The sequence below is a fragment of the Bufo gargarizans genome, chromosome 3, assembly GCF_014858855.1.
Source record: "Bufo gargarizans isolate SCDJY-AF-19 chromosome 3, ASM1485885v1, whole genome shotgun sequence".
NCBI lineage: Eukaryota > Metazoa > Chordata > Amphibia > Anura > Bufonidae > Bufo > Bufo gargarizans.
In genome coordinates this window covers 619,072,121-619,094,808 of record NC_058082.1, presented here as the reverse complement: position 1 = coordinate 619,094,808, position 22,688 = coordinate 619,072,121, and the positions used below count along the sequence as shown (strand labels likewise).

General features: G+C 43.9%; 1 protein-coding gene across 1 annotated transcript in view; it reads left to right on the top strand.

Annotated features, from left to right (window-relative positions):
- LOC122930872 (multidrug resistance-associated protein 1-like) overlaps positions 1-20,814 on the top strand; it is a 107,246-nt gene extending 86,432 nt beyond the window's left edge. Inside the window, exons 25-28 of the mRNA XM_044284542.1 lie at positions 3,869-4,027; positions 10,986-11,152; positions 15,057-15,251; positions 17,654-20,814. Of these exons, the coding sequence (XP_044140477.1) occupies positions 3,869-4,027; positions 10,986-11,152; positions 15,057-15,251; positions 17,654-17,771 (639 nt within the window). The 3' untranslated portion in view covers positions 17,772-20,814. The remainder of the gene's footprint in view (positions 1-3,868; positions 4,028-10,985; positions 11,153-15,056; positions 15,252-17,653) is intronic.
- The last annotated feature ends 1,874 nt before the right edge of the window (positions 20,815-22,688 follow it).

The window sequence follows — 22,688 nt, the reverse complement described above, 5'->3', positions numbered from 1 at the left end:
TTCAGCGTATCCTGCGCCGATTCTAAATGTAAGACGGCTTTCCTTGCTGTCTTACATGTAGACTATTTTCTACACTTAAAACAGGCGTCGAAAATGGTAAATGAGATGTTCCTGCGACCCGTTTCCTTCCCCTTCTCCACCCACGTCATGTCCCCTTTCTTAGACCTGGCGTGAGCCGTGAAAAGTCTCAGATTGCGGCGCAAATAACCTTTGCACCACAATCTGCGCCAGAAATACACCTAATATAAGCCTATTTCTGATCTTAAATGACCCCCATAGTCCATACTACAACTTATGTGACCTCGTCAAGAAGGAAAAAGATTTAATATCTTCCAATTCCTTTTACTTCTTCTAAAATAAAAAACAACCAAAGAGTTTTTAAGGATACATTTTTCTCACCTTTCTAGTGATTGTGCCCAACTGCCCACACATTCTGCTGGGTAAAGGCTGTGTGCATTATAAACCATACGGCTACTGAGAAGTCATGTCATATCTATGTAGGTACAGGGAGTGCAGAATTATTAGGCAAATGAGTATTTTGACCACATCATCCTCCTTATGCATGTTGTCTTACTCCAAGCTGTATAGGCTCGAAAGCCTACTACCAATTAAGCATATTAGGTGATGTGCATCTCTGTAATGAGAAGGGGTGTGGTCTAATGACATCAACACCCTATATCAGGTGTGCATAATTATTAGGCAACTTCCTTTCCTTTGGCAAAATGGGTCAAAAGAAGGACTTGACAGGCTCAGAAAAGTCAAAAATAGTGAGATATCTTGCAGAGGGATGCAGCACTCTTAAAATTGCAAAGCTTCTGAAGCGTGATCATCGAACAATCAAGCGTTTCATTCAAAATAGTCAACAGGGTCGCAAGAAGCGTGTGGAAAAACCAAGGCGCAAAATAACTGCCCATGAACTGAGAAAAGTCAAGCGTGCAGCTGCCAAGATGCCACTTGCCACCAGTTTGGCCATATTTCAGAGCTGCAACATCACTGGAGTGCCCAAAAGCACAAGGTGTGCAATACTCAGAGACATGGCCAAGGTAAGAAAGGCTGAAAGACGACCACCACTGAACAAGACACACAAGCTGAAACGTCAAGACTGGGCCAAGAAATATCTCAAGACTGATTTTCCTAAGGTTTTATGGACTGATGAAATGAGAGTGAGTCTTGATGGGCCAGATGGATGGGCCCGTGGCTGGATTGGTAAAGGGAGAGCTCCAGTCCGACTCAGACGCCAGCAAGGTGGAGGTGGAGTACTGGTTTGGGCTGGTATCATCAAAGATGAGCTTGTGGGGCCTTTTCGGGTTGAGGATGGAGTCAAGCTCAACTCCCAGTCCTACTGCCAGTTTCTGGAAGACACCTTCTTCAAGCAGTGGTACAGGAAGAAGTCTGCATCCTTCAAGAAAAACATGATTTTCATGCAGGACAATGCTCCATCACACGCGTCCAAGTACTCCACAGCGTGGCTGGCAAGAAAGGGTATAAAAGAAGAAAATCTAATGACATGGCCTCCTTGTTCACCTGATCTGAACCCCATTGAGAACCTGTGGTCCATTATCAAATGTGAGATTTACAAGGAGGGAAAACAGTACACCTCTCTGAACAGTGTCTGGGAGGCTGTGGTTGCTGCTGCACGCAATGTTGATGGTGAACAGATCAAAACACTGACAGAATCCATGGATGGCAGACTTTTGAGTGTCCTTGCAAAGAAAGGTGGCTATATTGGTCACTGATTGGTTTTTGTTTTGTTTTTGAATGTCAGAAATGTATATTTGTGAATGTTGAGATGTTATATTAGTTTCACTGGTAAAAATAAATAATTGAAATGGGTATATATTAGTTTTTTGTTAAGTTGCCTAATAATTATGCACAGTAATAGTCACCTGCACACACAGATATCCCCCTAAAATAGCTAAAACTAAAAACAAACTAAAAAATACTTCCAAAAATGATCAGCTTTGATATTAATGAGTTTTTGGGGTTCATTGAGAACATGGTTGTTGTTCAATAATAAAATGAATCCTCAAAAATACAACTTGCCTAATAATTCTGCACTCCCTGTATATGACAAAATCACATGACCACATCCTCCAAGATGTGTGTACAGACCAGAGCCAGTGGAAAAGTGATTCTGGTACACCTACGTCACGTGTATGACAGCACAGCAGGAGTAAATGACCGATACCAGACCTAAGCTGGCCACGTCCATGCTATAGCCTCTACGTCCTGCAGCTATCACCTCCTGAACCCCATGTTCTTCTGATTTCTAAGAAAGGAGGAGTGTTATGCTGCTTGACAAAAACTTCAGTGTCATCTCTGGAGACCCAAAATGGAGAACTGACTTGCAAAATGAATTGCTGATGGCCAGGGGCGTTGCTAGGTTAAAACATTCGGGCCTGGGCCCCTGATGTTTTGTCCCAGGCCCTGAATGTCCTGCCTGTCAGCTAGATACAACTGTATTGCCATCCTCAGGACGGCAATACAATTGAATCTAATGCAGTAGATGATCTGAAGGACCTGTGGTGACATAACAGGTCATGTGACCAGTAAAATAGGCAGTGGTTGAAAAGGACCTGCGATGATGTCACCGTCATGTGACCAGTGCAGGAGAGGACGGCAGTGAAGAGGAGAAGTCCTGGGGAAGAAGCTGTGGTGATGTCTGCTACATGAGGAGAGTTAAGTGAAAGGAGAGGCAGAGCAATGCTGGGAGTTGTGGTTATTTAACTGGGACTGTATGTTAGGGCTTAAGAGAGGGATGTTATTTACATGGAACTGTGTGTTGGAGGTGGCTGGGGAGGGGGTCATGTTATTTACATGGGACAGAATGTAGGATGGGGCTAGTGCAGGGTGATGTTATTTAAATTGGACTGTATGTTGAAGGCGGCTGTAGGAGGGGATTATGTTATTTAGGGCAGGTTCACATCACCATTATGGATTCCGTTTTTGTTTTCCGTTATAACGGAATCCATAAGACGGAAGGCAGAACAAAAGCCTTCAGAGGCATTCTGTTTTGATCCGTCATAAAAGTCTATGGGATTTATAATGGATCCGTCTGGTTTCGTTATGCAGAACAGAAAAAAAGTCCTGTCGACAGGAAACCAGACAGATCCGTTATAATTGCCCATAGACTTCTATTATGATGGATTAAAACGGAATGCGTCTAAAGGCTTTTGTTCTGATATCCATCTTATAGATTCCGTTATAACCGTGTTATAACGGAAAACAAAAAACGGAATCCATAACGGTGATGTGAATCCGCCCTTACATGTTGGAGGCGGCTATGAGAGGGAGTGATGTTATTTACATGGGACTGTATGTTAAAGGTGGCTGATGGGAGTGATGTTATCTACATAAAACTGAATGTTGAAGGTGGCTGGCGGGGGGGAATGATGTTATTTACATGGGACTGAATGTTGAGGGGTGATGTTTACATGGGATTGTATGTGGGAGGCAGCTGGGGAGGGGGTGATATTATTTACTTGGGACTGTATGTTGAAGGCGGCTGGGGAGGAGGTCTTGTGATTTACATGGGTCTGTATTTTAGAGGGGGCTGGAGAGATGGTGCAATGTTATTTACATGGGACTCTATGGCGGAGGGAGGGAAATAGTATTATTTGCAAGTTCTAGAGTGATATCTATGATCGATGCAGGAATGGGGGGACAGCGTTGTCGTCATATGGTGGCACATCTTACTCTGCATCACCAGGATACAGGCTTCATACAGTGCAGGATGTCTGTGTCCCAATGGTTAGTGGGCCACTGCTTGTGCACCCCTATTCTGTTACATATCCTGATATACGGTTGCGTCGCCACCTTGGGTGTGAACTTGTCATAAAATCGAATGTTTCCATTAATGTATTTTCAGCTCGGGATTGTTGGAAGAACCGGAGCCGGTAAATCCACTCTCACCAATTGCTTGTTCCGCATACTAGAGAGATCAGGAGGAAGGATCGTCATTGATGGAATTGATATTGCAACCATTGGACTGCACGACTTACGAAGCAAACTGAATATCATTCCACAGGTGAGTGACCTTATACCGACCGTACTGAGATTAGGCTCCTGACAGGGTTGTTAAAGAGAATGTGTCATCAGAAAACGACCTATTGTTCAAATCATGTTTCATATGTTTAACATATTGTTAACGAATTTGTGTTGATATTTTTAATTTTCCATGTCAATATCTACAGTTAAACATAAACCATTCTGTATTGCAGTGTATGGTGACTTCAGCATTATCTGGATGGCAATGTGTAGAAACCACGGCACTCAATATTAAATTATTGAAAATAATTCATTTATTTATTCATTGTCCATCCCATGTAGGATCATTCGTAAGGCTAATGGCCAACAATATTGTTTCGGTCCAGCAGGACCTTGTTCACGGCCTAAAAATAGGTACATCATAATTTTAGTTTTTTGGTACAACATAAGTACGGACATATTTAGTACAACTTAAGTATGGACATATCACATAATATGGATGGGCAATATATAAATCTAGTAGATTAGAAAATTATCCAGAGAGAAAAAGAATATAAATACAAATAACAATAAACACAAATATCAATAGATGTCGAACATATGCATAAATATATATATTATTGTATCCTGTATGAAGCAGATGAGGAGACCATCAGCAAAATGAGGATGATACGTGAATCCAAAATTAACATCTTCATGTTGTAACTAGGACAAACGGAAGATCATATTCATGTAAGTAATATGTAAGTAATAAATACACTTTAAGAGATATAATCAGGATATAATCAGAGTACATTCAAAGAATAAGGATAGTGCCAGAGAACCAGTATAGTCTAATCAATAACGTATTTAACCAAAATATCATCAGCTCGTGTCAAAGTAATATAATATATTATCTCAATATGGTATTCTGGCATTATCTAGAATAGAAAAGAGGGGGAAGGAGAAAAAGAAAAAGAAAAAGAAAGAAAAAATACATATCAATATGGCTGAGTAATTTGTCCAGGTAGAGAAGACAAGGGGTTAGAAGCTGCAAAATAGATGGAAATTAGCAGGTAAGGTAGAGTCATGGTTATATTAAGCCTAGAGTAGCGGTATAATGTAGCAGTATATGTGGCACTATGAGCAGGCCTGTACGGATATTGGCATATCTGTAGGGGCTTAAAGCTCTGAGCGCTGGGCAACTGAGGCGCCAAAGACCAATGCGCAATATCACAGGAACAGGTGGAAATATGGAGCAGCGCTGTGAACAAACCTTTAGTGCAGCTGATCTGGAGGCATCGGGAGGACTCGTGGTGTATGCGCTAATTCCGGGTTTATGTAGGGAGCCCGGATCGCTCTGCGCGTGCGCCGGCCCTGCGGTGAATGCCGTAGTCTCGCGAGGACTGTAACGTCACTCGCGCATGCGTGTTGTCGCTTGATATCGGACATAGAGTGTCCGGTAGTCGGGGTGCAATGCGCAAGCGCTGTATATGATTAAGAAAAGAGGAAAAGAGGGGCTGCATAATAGGATTGATCAGGACTCAGTATATCACATATGTTATGTTGTATAACCACTATATGAGTTATGTGTTATAAATAGTGTCAATATCTCATCACGTACACTATCCCCCGCAGAACTAAACACATTATCTAAGGGACTCTCCTTTTGCCCGTCCGGTTCCTTACATTCCTTTTCCTTGGAACAGGATCTACAACGTTTTTATAGATCCATCCGACTAAAAGCTCACTTTGAACAGCAACCGCCAGAACCAATATCCCAAACAACGACCATAGCCTCAGATCTATCAATCAAATCCCTTAACCTGCGGACTAAGAGCTCATTTATGCCCCCTAAAAACTACCATGCAGCTGAGGCCTTCATTGACTTGGTCAAAAAAGATATAGCTAGTACTTTAAAAGAACCGAAAGATAAATCCTTATATATACCCCACAATCTTAAAAGTGAGGAACGGATTGCACTTAACACACTAAAGGAGGACAAAAGCATTACAATAAAATCGGCTGACAAAGGTGGAGCCATTGTAGTCATGGACACCACAGCATATATCGGGGAGATAAAACGACAACTATCGGATACTGCGACCTATTGTAAGGTGCCCCATAATCCCATTTTTCGCATCAGAAAAGAAATTAATTCTTTACTCGATACTCACCTCCAAATAGGTACCATTGACAAATCAACTTACTCCTTTCTACTCAATGAACATCCCGTCACCCCCGTTTTTTATACATTACCGAAAATTCATAAAAATTTGACAAATCCACCAGGCAGACCCATAGTCGCATCAACGGATTCCATCCTCTCTCCACTTTCCATTTTTTTAGAACGAATACTTACGCCCATGATTAAAAATACTCGCTCCTTTCTACTTGACACGACCCATTTTTTAACTACTATTTCCTTGTTGCAAAATATTCCAGACGACAGCATACTAGTAACACTAGATGTAAATAGCTTATATACTTCCATTTCCCACGAGAAGGGCATAGAAGCCGTTTCCTCACTCCTCTCAACTTCTAACTATTCACCTAATGCACAAACCTTTTGCCTCGCACTTTTGCGACTAGTCTTACAAAATAATTATTTTTTGTTTGGTGACGAATTCTATATTCAGAAACGGGGTACTGCAATGGGGGCTAATGTGGCGCCCCCTTATGCAAATGCTTTTATGGCAAAATTCGAGGAGGATAATATATACCCTAACCACCTCTTTCAACAGTTTGCACTAATCTGGCATCGATACATCGATGATATCTTCTGCGTCTGGACTGGTGATAATGTCTCATTTCTCCATTTCATTGAGCATATTAACAAACAAGATCCAGATCTCTCTTTTACCTGTCACACAGATCCAGAAAAGATAAGCTTTCTTGACACAATGGTTTTTAAAACTTCAACCGGCTCATTAACTACTGATCTCTTTAGAAAACCGACTGATCGTAACACATTATTACACTATTCCAGCAGTCATCCCCAGAATACTAAGCATTCTTTACCACGATCTCAATTTACACGAGTAACTAGAATAGTGGCAGACCCTTCTCTTCGTGAACAACGCCTTAAAGAAATGGCTAGTAAATTTATCGATAGGGGCTACCCCACCAAGTTATTACAAGAAGAGCTTAGTCTAGCGCAACAGATTCCTCCACGTCCCAATACAGTGTCACCTTCTGCACGTATTCCCTTCGTCACCACGTACCATCCCTTTGTAACAAAAATTCAAAATATAATCAAAAAACACTGGTCCATACTTGCACGATCATATCCCAAAGTGTCCGAATTCAGAAATCCGATTCGGATGTGTTATAAACGTCCAACTAATCTTAAAGATCAGTTAGTACACGCTGATATTGGCCCCTCCAAACCACAATTGAGACAAACCACTTTGGCTCCCCGTAAGACAGGTAGCTACCCATGCCTTCATTGTGCCCAGTGTACTAATATCATCAAGGGTAATAGGATTGTACATCCCCACTCGGGCAAAATTTATCAAGCAAGAGACTTCTACACATGTAGTTCATCTTTCGTGGTATACCTCATCACATGTCCATGCGGTTTGGCTTATGTGGGCGAAACCACACAGTGTGTACGCGATCGCATATCGAAACACAAATCTGACATCCGTTGTAACAGAACCGAACTTCCGGTTCCATACCACTTCTTATCCAATAACCATCAAATCAATCAGCTAAAATTCCAGATTCTAGAACATGTACCGCAAACTAGAAGAGGAGGCAACCGGATTGCACGTCTAAAGGAACGCGAGGCTTTTTGGATCTTTGAGCTAAAAACTCTTTCCCCCTATGGAATGAACAGGGATTTTGATTTTCGTATTTGATTTTTCGTCACTTTCAATAAATTGAGACCATTCCTCTCACATATTTTATATACTCTTTATCTCCACAGGTTGAAACCAATTGTTAAATTCCACTATTATCGATCGTACTGCAATGTTATATGTAATATGAATACACCTAAATGTATATACTAATTCTTTTCTTTTTCCTATCTTCACAGACAAAATGACCTTTATAGTCGCCCCTGACAGGTAGTATACCACCAAATGCATAGAGTCAATACTAGTATTAGTAGTAGTATTAGTAGCGGTTTTCCTTTTACAGGTTGTCCTTTACAGGTTCCTATTACAGACCCCTATTTATAACACATAAATTATCTAGTGGTGATACAATACAATATAACATATGTGATATACTGAGTCCTGATCAATCCTATAATGCAGCCCCTCTTTTCCTCTTTTCTAAATCATACATAGCGCTTGCGCATTGCACCCCGACTCCCGGACACCTTATGTCCAATATCAGGCGAAAATACGCATGCGCGAGTGACGTAACAGTCCTCGCGAGATTACGGCATTCACCGCAGGGCCGACGCATGCGCATAGCTATCCGGGCTCCTCACATAAACCCGGAAGTTGCGCTTCCACCACGAGTCCTCCCGATGCCTCCAGATCAGCTGCACTAAAGGTTTGTTCACAGCGCTGCTCAATATTTCCACCTGTTCCTACAATAATGCGCATTAGTCTTTAACGTCTCTGTTACCCAATACTCAGAACTTTAAGCCCCTACAGATATGCCAATATCCGTATAGGTCTGCTCATATTGCCACATTATATTGCTACATTATACCGCTACTCTAGGCTTAATATGACCATGACTCTACCTTACCTGCTAATTTCCATCTATTTTGCAGCTTCTAACCCCTTGTTTTCCCTACCTGGTCAAATTACTTAGCCATATCGATATGTATTTTTTCTGTTTCTTTTTCTTTTCTTTTCTTTTCTTTTCTTCTTCCTCCTCTTTTCTATTCTAGATAATGCCAGAATACCATACTGAGATAATATATTATATTACTTTGACACGAGCTGATGAAATTTTGTTTAAATACGTTATTGACTAGACTACACTGGTCCTCTGGCACTATCTTTATTCTTTGAATGTACTCTGATTATATTCTGATTATATCTCTTAAAGTGTATTTATTACTTACATATTACTTACATGAATATGATCTTCCGTTTGTCCTAGTTACAACATGAAGATGTTAATTTTGGATTCACGTATCATCCTCAGTTTTGCTGATGGTCTCCTCATCTGCTTCATACAGGATACAATAGTATATATATTTATGCATATGTTCGACATCTATTGATATTGTGTTATTGTTATTGTATTATATTCTTTTCTCTCTGGATAATTTTCTAATCTACTAGATTTATATATTGCCCATCCATATTATGTGATATGTCCATACTTAAGTTGTACTAAATATGTCCGTACTTATGTTGTACCAAAAAACTAAAATTATGATGTACCTATTTTTAGGCCGTGAACAAGGTCCTGCTGGACCGAAACAATATTGTTGGCCATTAGCCTTACGAATGATCCTACATGGGATGGACAATGAATAAATAAATGAATTATTTTCAATAATTTAATATTGAGTGCCGTGGTTTCTACACATTTCGATTTACCCTTTCCACTGAGCACCAACAGCGACACATAAGGAGTGCCATCCACTATAATTTCTCTTATCTGGATGGCAGGCCTGGAGACTTTCACTAGGACCTCGGCTGCCATGACAAACAGTTAAAGGGAACCTGTCATCAACTTTATGGGCAGTATAAAATGCTGACAGAAATGCTGATGTCAGCGGGGTGTCACTCATGAGCTATGAGTAAGTGGTTTCTGAGAACCAGCATCATAATCATTGCAGCTCAGGCCTTGAAAAGAGTCACATCTACCCGAGAAGAGTCCTGGTTATTCCTAATCTCCTGCTCTCCCCGACCATCTGCTGATGATTGGCAGTTCTCTCCTAGACAGAAAGGGAGAAAACTCGGTAGAAGACTGTCCGTCATCAGCAGGTGGGCAGGAGAGCAGGAATTCATGAATAACCAGGACTCTTCTCAGGTGGCCGGGACTCTTTTCCAGGCCCAGTCTGCAATCATTGTGATGCTGGTTCTCAGCAACCACTGACTTTTATCTCATGTGTGACACACCGCTGACATCAGCATTTCTGTCACTACTTTATACTGCCCACCGTACGGTCAGCATAAAGTTGATGACAGGTCCCCTTTAACGACACTCCAAATACAGTGTGGGGGAAGGTCTATCTCTGTCTAATGGCGTAGATGCCACAGCATTTAAGTTGTTAAACATCCGGGATTGGAATTATCTCCAATCCCAGTGTTTTCGGTGAGTGTCAGATGCACAGTCAACACCAGATGTGTATGGACCAGACTGTGCTCCTGACCACCCACCAAACCCCCAGCTGCATTATGGCCTATAGCCTAGGTGTAAGGGTGCATTTACAATGGTCCATGTCAAAACCACATCCGAAACTGCAGAAAAAACACACTCTATGACCAGGAGATGCCATTGTTTTGCAGTGTGGTTGCATGGCTTGTACACGTGGAGTCCAAAAAGGCCCATGTAAGTGCACCCTTATACTGCTTCCCCCTGAAATATCCGCTGTTCCCTGGGGATTTCAGAAGTCAGACTTGCATCAGCTGATCATCAGGCCGACAACAACTGTAAAAGGTGCATTCATGATTACAATTCTTTTAATTCCATGAGGAGTTTTAGAATACTCACTTGGGGGCACATTTATTAAGACCGGCGTTAAATAATACGCCAGTCCTAATAAAACCGTAAGCTGGCGGTGGTTCCAGCCGCCTAATAACTTTGGCGGATCCTGTGCCAGTTCTAAATGCAATACAGCTTCCTTGCTGTCGTACATTTAGACTTTTTGCTACGCCTGAAAATGGTAAATGAGACGGGCCTGCCCGCCCATCCCCTTCCCCGCCATACCCACTTATTTAGGCCTGGCATGGCTGGGACGAAGTTGCAGATTGCGGACCAACTTGCTGTTGCACCCAATCTGCTCCTGAAATTAAGCCCAATATAGGCGTATTTCAGCTTAATAAATGACCCCCTTGGTCTCCATAGCTGTCAGCCATTCCTCTCTCTTTTTCTAGGATCCTGTTTTATTTTCGGGGACTGTACAGATGAATCTGGATCCCTTGGAGAAACATTCTGATGCTGATCTATGGGAGGCTCTGGATATGTGCCATCTCAAGAACTTTGTGCAATCTCTTCCCAAGAAACTCTACCATGAGGTTTCAGAAGGAGGAGAGAACCTGAGGTAACACCAAATTACATGTTACTACCCTCCTTAAAGGGAACCTGTCAGCACCAAAATGGATCATAAACCGCCAGCAGTACCTTAACCCTTTCACGACCGCAATCTGTATATATACGTGATAGCTGCACATACCCCGTGCAGCTACCACGTATATAAACGTTCTGGCAGCTCTTTAATCCAAGCGCTGCAAAACGCTTGGATTAAAGCTTCTGCCCCTGCCCTGTATGCTGTCACGGACAGCATACAGTGCAGTAATGCCGGCAAGGGACCAATCGGAGTGGCCCCTTGCCGGCAATCGATCCGATTGGTTAGTCTGTGCAGACTAACCAATCGGATCGCGGCAGTGAAAAAATGCCGGTTTCAGGCTCTGATCTGCGCTCTGCAGATCAGAGCCTGAAAGCCGATAGTGTTCCTCATGCCCCCCGATCCTCCAAGCCTTTGGTGCCCCTCTGTGGTCCCCCCCTACCCCGATCTGTGCCTCGCTGATCTGTTCCCAGCCGGCGCTCATGTCCTTCCTCCTGCCCTGATTGGCATGCGGTCCGCCCCCTCCCCGCCCCCTGCATTAATTTTCTGGCCGCCCCTCCTGCCCCAGCCTCCCTCAATATTGTCCCTACCCCCCGATTCCCCATTCTGTGTGTGTGATGGCGGCGGCTCCATTCCTGAGCCGCCGCCATCAGCAGAGTGTCAGCTCTATGCTGACACTCTCCTGTAACCCGATAGATGCTGCGGTTGCGGCATCCATCGGGTTAACAGAGGGAGGGGGCTCCCTCTCTCCACCATCGGGGCTGCAGCACTGTGATCGCAGCGCCCGATGGTTGTCATGGCAACCGGACGCTTTGCAAAAGCGTCCGGTTGCCATGGCAAAGGCGTCCAGTGCTGCCACCTACAGGCAGTCTGGAAGTATTATACTTTGCAATGCAAGAGCATTGCAAAGTATAGTACAACTATCAGCCCCACTGGATCTTCAAGATCTTCAAGAACTGATAAAAAAAAAAGTGAAAATAATAAAAGTAAAAATAAATCAATAAATAAATAAAAATGTAAATAAAAAAAAAGACTGCCTTTTCCTATAATAAAATGAAAAAATAAAATAAAATACACATATTAGGTGTCACCGCGTCCGTAACGACCGTCTCTATAAATATATCACGTGATGGACCCCGTCCGATAAACACCATAAAAATAAAATTAAAAAAACAGTGCCAAAAAAGCTATTTTTGTCACCTTACATCACAAAAAGTGCAACAGCAAGCGATCAAAAAGGCTTATGACCCCCAAAATAGTACCAATCAAACCGTCACTTCGTCCCGCAAAAAATGATACCCTATTTAAGACAATCGCCCAAAAAATAAAAAAGCTATGGCTCTCAGACTATAGAGACACTAAAACATAATTTTTTTGGTTTCAGAAATACTATTATTGTGTAAAACTTAAATAAATAAGAAAAAGTATACATATTAGGTATTGCCACGTCCGTAACGATCTTCTCTATAAAACTATCACATGACCTAACTCCTCAGATGAACTCTGTAAAAATAAATAAATGAAAACTGTTCCAAAACAGCCAATTTTTGGGTCACCTTGCCCTATAAAGTGTAATAATGAATGATCAAAAAATCCTATGTACCCAAAAATGGTACCAATAAAAACCTCAACACTTTCTGCAAAAAACGAGCCCCTGCACAAGACGATCGGCAGAAAAATAAAAAACATATGGCGTTCAGAAAACCAATCCAGCACAATCTGCCTTCCAAAAACCGTATGGCATTCCTTTCCTTCTTCGCCCTGCCGTGTGCCCGTACAGCAGTTTACGACCACATGTGGGGTGTTTCTGTAAACCGCGGAATCAGGGTAATAAATATTGAGTTTTGTTTGGCTGTTAACCCTCAATGTGTTAAAGAAAAAAAATATATAAAATGGAAAATCTGCCAAAAAAGTGAAATTTTTAAATTTCATCTCCATTTTCCCTTAATTCTTGTGGAACGCCTAAAGGGTTAACAAAGTTTGTAAAATCAGTTTTGAGTAACTTGAGGGGTGTAGTTTCTACAATGGGGTCATTTATGGGGGTTTCCACTATGTAAGCCCCACAAAGTGACTTCAGACCTGAACTGGTCCTTAAAAAGTGGGTTTTGGAAATTTTCTTAAAAATTGTAAGAATTGCTTCTAAACTTCTAAGTCTTCTAACGCCCTAAAAAAATAAAATGACATTTCCAAAATGATGCCAACATAAAGTAGACATATGGGGAATGTTAAGTAATAAATATTTTATTAGGTATCACTTTCTGTTTTAGACGCAGAGAAATTGAAATTTGGAAAATTGTGAATTTTTCCTAATTTTTGGTAAATTTGGGATTTTTTCATAAATAAAGGTGAAATATATTGACTCAAATATATGACTATCATGAAGTACAATGTGTCACGAGAAAACAATCTCAGAATGGCGTGGATAAGTAAAAGTGTTCCAAAGCTATTACCACATAAAGTGACGCATGTCAGATTTGAAAATTTTGACCTGGACACTGGGGCATCAATGACCCTTGGTCATGAAAGGGTTAAAGCTGTTAACATGTTCCTGTGTAAGATGTCTGAGGCGCATGATCGCTGTAAGACAACTTTTTTTCCCCCCGCAGGTTGTATGCAAATGAGGCTTCCTTGCTTCGAGTCTAGGTCAGCACGCCCCCTAACCGTCCCCTCTTTTGTTAGATTGACAGCCTGCAGCGCGGCCGGGATGGCACAAGTCTCGTGCATGCGCAGTGCGCCACTGAAACCCGGCTAACAGCGGCAGCCGGAGACAGGATTGCGCCTTACCAAGGAGCACACCGCACATGCGCGAGACTTATACAATCCCGGCCACACTGCAGGCTGTCAATCTAACAAAAGAGGGGGCGGTTAGGGGGCGTGCTTACCTAGACTCGAAGCAAGGACGCTCATGCGAGATTTTATCTGTAGGGGCGTTTTTTTGGTCAAGCAAGTAAGATATGACTCGTTTCTGGTAATTAGCATAAAGGGCGGGAAAGCGTTATAGGGCCATAAAATAGGACAGGTTAGTCCTGAGAAGATTATGGAACGATCGCTGGGAACTATCAGGGTAAACAAGCATTAAAGGGGACCTGTCACCGGGATTTTGTGTATAGAGCTGAGGACATGGGTTGCTAGATGGCCGCTAGCACATCCGCAATACCCAATCCCCATAGTTCTGTGTGCTTTTATTGTGTAAAAAAACTGATTTGATACATATGCAAATTAACCTGAGATGAGTCCTGTATGTGAGATGAGTCAGGGACAGGACTCATCTCAGGTTAATTTGCATGTGTATCAAATCGTTTTTTTTTACACAATAAAAGCACACAGAGCTATGGGGACTGGGTATTGAGGATGTGCTAGCGGCCATCTAGCAACCCATGTCCTCAGCTCTATACACAAAAACCCGGTGACAGGTTCCCTTTAAGGTACATTTGGTTTTATATGTCAGAACATGGTGACAGGTTCCCTTTAACATTGAAGTTGCTGCATGCCACAGATTGGAGCTAGGTGCTTGAACATTTTGTCATCTAAGTGACACCCGCTGCGTCCTTAATTTTCATAACCTTACAGCTTTTCCTTCTTGGTGTTGCAATTTAAGGAGTGTAGTATTAAAGATACTGGCTACAGAACAATATACAAGAAGCAATGAAAGAGCTGAAGACTGCTAGAGAAAATCAGTATGATCTGACCCCTTTATTGTAGTGCAAGAATGTAATAATGGAGCAACAGCACAAATCTCTCCTGCATCCAGATAGGGCATCTGTGCAGGTAAATTTGGTAGAGCTAAGGGCTTATTCACACATTTTGCATCCACAAAGTTCTGGGTTCAAGACGTCAGTGTTTTTTTTACCGTGGTTGATAAGTTTTTCTTTCCTTGTAGTGTTGGGCAGCGACAACTCATCTGCCTTGCTCGAGCTTTACTTCGAAAAACAAAAATCCTTTTTCTAGATGAAGCAACAGCCTCAATTGACATGGAGACCGACAACCTTGTTCAGAGCACCATTCGCACTGCGTTCAATGACTGCACTGTACTGACAATCGCTCACCGGCTACATACAGTCCTGGATTCTGAAAGGTACAGATGTCTGATATCTACATGACAGTCGTGAATACTACATGATAAGGTCCATTTAGTAAGAGTCTTTGGCCGTGAATAAGCGTTCATACAAACAAAATTTGTATGAACGCTCATTCCCAATTGACCAATGTAAAGGTGCAACTGATTACCTATTGGACAGGTGATCACACATAAAACCATTGTTTTTCAGTAGTCAACTCCCTCCTGAGCACAGGTTAAAACTGATAAGAAAGATACAACTTAATCTCAAGAATTGCTTGCGTGTATGGGGACAGTGGGGAGGGGGAAAGCCAGGGCCCAGGGTGCAGTCCTCTAGTCAGGGCCGGCCTTTGGGGTGTGCGGGCTGTGCGGCCGCACAGGGCGCCATAGCAACAGGGGCGCTGGGCGGCCGACAGCTCGCAATGTATATGCGGCAGCGGCAGGCGAGGCTGCACTTGTGTTCTACCTCGGGGCGCCCCCTCCATCTCCCCCTCCCCTGTCTGACCTGATTCCTCCTCCCCTGTGTCTGACCTGCCTGCTGCCCCCGCCGCTGCCAATAAGAAGAGAGACGGGAGGAGGAGGGGAGGGGCTGTGGCCACTGTGCCACCAACGTTTCTTATAAAGTTATACAAATACAGGAGGCGGGTGCCGGAATCAAATAGCCGGCACCCGACCTCTGTGACAGGGAGCTGCGATCAGCGGCAGTTGAGTTAACCCTTCAGGTGCGGTACCTGAGGGTTTAACTGCCGCTGATCGCAGCTCCCTGTCACAGAGGTCGGGTGCCGGCTATTTGATTCCGGCACCCGCCTCCTGTATTTGTATAACTTTATAAGAAACGTTGGTGGCATAGTGCGCCCCCCTCCCCCCCCCCCCAACACCCCAGTATAAGAAACGTTGGTGGCACAGTGCGCCCCCCCCCCCCCCCCAACACCCCAGTATAAGAAACGTTGGTGGCATAGTGCGCCCCCCCCCCCCAACAAACACCCCAGTATAAGAAACGTTGGTGGCACAGTGCGGCCCCCTCCCCCCCAACACCCCAGTATAAGAAACGTTGGTGGCGCAGTGGGAAGTGCCAATGAGGGTTAAAAAAAATTAACTCACCTCCTCCAGTTGATCGCGTAGCTGCCGGTCTCCTGTTCTTTCTTCAGGACCTTTGGTGACGTCACTGAGCTCATCACATGGTCCATTACCATGGTGATGGATCATGTGATGAGAACAGTGATGTCACCACAGGTCCTTTGACAGGTCATGAAGAAAGAACAGAAAACGATCAATTGGAGGAGGTGAGTTAATTATTTTTTTATTTTTTAACCCTCATTGGCACTGCCCACTGCACCACCAATGTTTATTATATGGGGGGGGGCGCACTGCGCCACCAATGTTTATTATACTGGGGTGTTGGGGGGGCCCACTGCGCCACCAATGTTTATTATACTGGGGTGTTGGGGGGGGGTGCACTGCGCCACCAATGTTTATCATACTGGGGTGTTGGGGGGGGCGCACTGCGCCACCAATGTTTATCATACTGGGGTGTTGGGGGGGGCGCACTGCGCCACCAATGTTTATCATACTGGGGTGTTGGGGGGGGCACGCTGCGCCACCAATGTTTGTTATATTGGGGGGGCCCACTGCGCCACCAATGTTTATTATACTGGGGTATTGGGGGGGGCGCACTATGGGCCAGTGCACAGGTGCGGTGATCGGATGGATGTTCTCAGCTGGACACCGGCCGACACTGCGCATGCGCTGGGAGCCTCACCAGCGGTTAGGGTAGGGAAAAAGCACTGGCCCGTACGTAATTTTTCCCTACCCTAACCGCCGGCGAGGCTCCCGGCGCATGTGCACTCTGCTGTGAAATTTCCCTAACCTGTCGTTGTGCGCCTGCACGGCGCTGCACACCTCCTCACGTCATGTCCGGTGCGACCGGAAGTGACGAAGGTAGGGAAATCTCACGAAGTAGGGGAGTATAACATTACACCGGCCTTTGGGGTGTGCGGGCTGGTAACTACTTGGTTGGATAGTCAGCCAGCCTATGCCATGATGCCAGCAACAAGCAGTGTTTTTTTTTAATTTTTTTTGGGGGGGGGGGGGGGGGGGCGCCACAAGGTTAGCTCGCACAGGGCGCCTGAACACCTAAGGCCGGCCCTGCCTCTAGTAATGCAGAGGGTTTGGAGGACATGGGTCTCTAGAAATCCTGCCTTTCCCCCTCGTTCTATTGTCTGTATTGCAGAAAGTTACAACAGCCGCTGCTTTTTACCAGCTGTTGTAACTTGAGTCAGGCTATGTCTCTGTCTGACGGGATGTGACCGTATAGTGGAAGAGAGGAACCAACTCTGAAAATTATACCAACAAACTTCGGATTATTGATCAAAAGTGAAGAAATGTGGAAACGTGGCTGACTTTGTTTTATTTTTACACAGAGTGCTTGTTCTAGATGCTGGTAGAGTTGTAGAGTTTGATGAACCACAGAGACTGATACAGAAGAAAGGAGTCTTCTCAAAGATGGTGTCAGAATCTGGGATACAGCACACGGAGTAATCAAGCAGCTTCCAGAAGTTTTCCCGGACAGACTGTTCTGCATCAGGACATAGTGAATGTCAAGAAATCTATGTCTATAGATCACACAGAGAGACAATTGTCTGACCACAAATTCTTGAATCTACAGTCTGGTCCATTCTTGGACAGTTATGGAGTAGGTTGTAATAGCAGTTGTCTCAACACTATAACCCCTTTTTAGACTGATAGCTCCCCGCCGTTCAGCCGTTGTCACCAAAGAGAAGTTGCTTAGGGCCATACATTTCCCCTACAGTGTAATCTAGTTTTAGTATATTCAAATGAGATTGTAGGAGCAATGTGGGTGTTGCTGTTACACCCATAGGCTCTGTACATCTGCCGCGCCATCTGTACTTTGATAGACAGGGCCAGGCAGGGAAAACATCATAATGCATGCAGAGGGTACGGCAGTTGCAGAGGGATCAGAGCCTCTGGGTGTAATGGTAACGCCCCCGTTGCTCCTAGAGGCTCACTTGCATATATTAAAACCTCATTTTTCTCAGCAGTGCAGACACATATGAACATGGGACCAACACAGATGCCTTCAGCTGCCAAGTGCACATGTAACAGGTCAGCCGGTGTAATAGGTACAAATCTGCTGACAGATGCCCTTAAAGGTTGGCCATAAATGTTGCAATAATCTGTCAGACTATCCTCTATGGATGATGTCCATGTGTATTGTCCTGCAAAGAAAGATCAATAGATTGGTAGGACAAATTCCCCCTCCCCCTCAGTTTACCAGAACAGAGGGTGTATCTCTATGACGAGTGTATGGAAATCGTATTGCCAACCACTTGTATAGCTATTTGCACCTTATTTTGGGATTGCAGGCTGATATTACAGCGTGACTTTTTGTTAGGTTGATGTCTACACTTTTCACCTCACGACTTTTGGAGATCCACCTACAGAACATCAATCCTCAGCTTGGGTCTTCTGAGCAATTATTATATATAATGTTCCATCTTGCCTTACTAACAAGACACAATGGGGGAAATGTATCATTCCCCTATCTAGTCACTGTTTTTACGCCACCCTTGTCAGTTTTCGAAAAGAAGGCGAGGATGTGGCCATAGACCCCAGCACATTTATCATCATTTATCTCAGAAACTGGTGTAAATGGTGACAAGCTGGCGTAGATTTCAGCCCAGTGCACGGACTGCTGGAGGAGGCATTTCATTTATGATGAGGTCTGCGACTCGTCGTAAATTAAAAGCCTCCTCTGGCAGCGCCGGACCCATCAAGACCGGTGTAGCACACACCAGCCTTAAAAAAATCTGGGCCTATGAAGTATAAACTGGGAAGGTTTCCAATCAGACACTTTTTTTCTGAAGGTGCATCCTAAAGAGCTTATAGGACTGATTTGCCTGAACCTTACATGGCGTCCTCCTCCTCTGGTGAAGCAATATCTTATGTATCATGTATGGGCATCTTTACCTTTTTACGGCCCCAAAAGAAAATTTCATTTGACATTCTGGCTCGAGCAAACGTCTTGTAGATCTACCTGCAGAACAGAGATGTTCATGTTGCTGTGGAAGTGACCATCCCAACTATGGCATGCCCAGCAGACACAACTGATGGTGGATGCCGGGGCGGCTTGGCCATATACCCTACAGGGAAATTTCCTGCTGGGCCAATGCCCAGGGGGCCCCCTGAGCCCTCCTCACAGACGCTGGCCAGGTACATAAGGATCTGATGCTCACAGCATTAACTAATGCTAGGAGCCCCAGGTGCATGTGCACTTGGCCGGCAGCCGCAGATCCCTCCTGAATTCAACTGTATCACCACCCCCATGGTGACAGGGCAGTATTTTATGGGGTTTTGCTGGGGTGGTATTGCTGGCCCACCCTACTTCTGTTGTCCTGCTTTCTGTCAGTTCAGATTCGCCTTGGAGCCACTTTTAGTTTTTTTTTCAGGACCACTTTAAGTTCCCAATCCGCCACTGGGTGGATGCAAACTTTTAAGCTTGATAGAAAACATTGCAGGTTGACATCTAATTAGCTGTTGATTTCTTAAAGGGGATGGCCAACCTAGTAATTAGCCTCCCACTGAAGAAAATGGGATGTGGTGTCCGCACTGCAGTTTTTGGCATGGAATCCACATCAAGTTCAAGTGACAAAGGGGCTTTCACTTGGAAGGTTTTACCACGGAATTTTGGAGTGAACAGCCGTACCGAAATTTTGCTGAAATCCGACCAGCAGCCGCGTCCTTTCTGACTCCCATTTATTTCAATGGGAGTCAACGCTGAGGATCGCGGACAAGATTCCTGCTCTGGAGCAAAGTTATCTATGAGTGTGTTCTGAACGCATACAGGAATACTTTACCTGTGCTTCTTCCATGCCCTGGAACTAGGGTGGTGGAAGAGGACAACATAATGAAGAGTATGTTCTGATCCAGATCAGTAGAAAAAATCCCCTTGCTTTTATTTATAGAAACAGCTGATTTTTTTAAAATTACTTTTAGGTCTCATGCACACGACCGTTGTTTCTTTCCGCGTCTGTTCCACCGATTTTAGCGTTTTTGATGCAGACCCATTCATTTCTATGGAGCCGTTGAAAATGCGGATAGTCCACCGTTTGTTATCCGCGTCTGTGGTTCCGGTCCGTCAAAAAAAATATAACCTGTCCTATTCTTGTCCGCGAAAAACGGTTCGCGGACCTATTCAAGTCAATGGGACTGCCAAAAATGCGGATGCACAACCGTCTGTCATCCGCGTCCGTTTTTGTAGAATCAGTATCCTGGGTGGAGATATTAAAATTACACTTTTTTTACTTTCCTTTTTTTTGGGTGGTCCGCCCCAAAAAACAGAAGATACACAGAAACAACGGGGAAAAAAACAGCAACGGACAACGTAAACGGATCCCCAATTTGCGGAACGGAAAACAACAACGGTCGTATGCATGAGGCCTTAGTGTGGGCATTTTATTTGATGTGTAATCATTGCAGCCGCTGTCAGGATTTATTACTCTGTTAGAGTTGTCTCAGGGATCAATTATTGGAGAAAAATGTAAATGCAATATGTTAAACACTCCTGAATAAAATTAACTATTTTTTAAATCATTTTTAGATTTTTCTTTCTGAAATTAAACTGTTAAGTTCTACCGAAAAATCTCCGCCTGACCCTGAGCATGATCACCCAAACAAACAGGCCTCGTTCACATTTCCGCTTTTCACTGATATGTGCTATCCGCATTTTCCACAGACAGCACATGTACCCATTGCTTTTATTGTGTCCGTTCACACACACCAGTATTTATTTATTTTTACTGACGACATACACTACTTTGGTCCATGATGTGGACCAAACAAACCTACTGAAGTCTGTGAAAAAACATCACACAACACAGATGGCATCCGTGTTTGGTCCGTTTTTCGCTGACCACTGAGATTCTCTGGAAATTAATTTTCATCTGAGCAGTGTCCGTGGAATACAGATGACACACAGAGGGCAAAAAACGGGCACACAGACCAAACACGGATCCTTCACGGATGAAATACGTACTGATTTGATGTCAAACGAACACAGAAATGTGATCAAAGCCGTTTCGCACAAATGTATTGAAATCTGTCTATATTCTGTCTCCGAAAAATGCGTGGATTCCTGGTGATATACTATCAAGATTGTCATCAGTATTGCTTCAGTAATTCATCCGGATTTCCCACTCATGGTTTTGGCTCACAATCACTGATGGAAATCACTGACCAAACACTGACTGTGTGAAAGCGGCCTGCATCAGATCTATAGATACATGGCATGTATTACATGATATGTAATAAGTGGACTGTTTTAAACTGTGAACTCTAAGGCCTCGTTCACACTTCAGTGTTTGGTCAGTGATTTCCATCAGTGATTTGTGAGCCAAAACCAGAAGTGGAGCCTCCACAGACATGAGGTAGAAGGGAAAGATCTGCTCCTGTTCTGTGTTTAGAGTTGCACCTGGTTTTGGCTCACAAATCACTGATGGAAATCACTGACCAAACACTGAAGTGTGAACGAGGCCTAATAATTTCAGCAGGCACAAAAGGGGGACGTGTCAGAAGCTAAACCTGATGGGCGGAGGTCCAACTATTAGGAGTCAGGACCCCTCACACTATCCTTAGAATGAAGGGGCTACAGAGCTAGTGAAAGGGGTTCTGTAGCTTTTTCCATAGATCATCAGTAAGAAAAAGCTATAGAACCGCTTTCATAGCTCTGTAGCCCCTAGATAGGTCATCAGCATCCAATCGGCAAGGGTCCCGGGTGTCGCGTCCAGGCCAGTGATACTAGTAATGATGTCACTGGGCTTGCGGGAAACAGCGACAAGGCCTCGGCGCTACTGCCAGCGCCACTGCTTTCTCAAACAGCTGATCGGCGGGGGTCCCGGGTGTCGGACTCCGCCAATCAGAGGATAGATCATCAGTAAGAAAAAGCTACAGAACCCCTTTAAGTGAATTCATTAGTTTTTATGAGGTGATTAGAAACCTGGACAGATGAGCGTCTGTGGATATAGTATTTTTGGACTTTGCAAAGGCATTTGATACTGTCCCTCACAGGTGTTTCATAGATGATTTAAAGGGGTTGTCCTGCTGTTTATATTGATGACTTATCGTCAGGATAGGTCATCAATATCTGATCAGCTGTTTGAAGAGGCGGCGGCACTTCATGCGAGCACTGCGTTCTGTTCCTTACACTGTACTTCATCTCAGAAGTGCAGTGCAATACAAGTACCCGCTCCATTCCATTCACGGCGAACTTTGCTCGTTCGCGATTCGCTGAACATGCGAACATATGGCGATATTTGCACGCGCCATATTTTTTTGCATAGCGCCGAACTTTCACCCATGACACATCCATCAGGTGGGACATTTGAGAGGATTCAGCACATGGACATACCCCCTACCCTATAAATAGGCCTGATCTGGCCG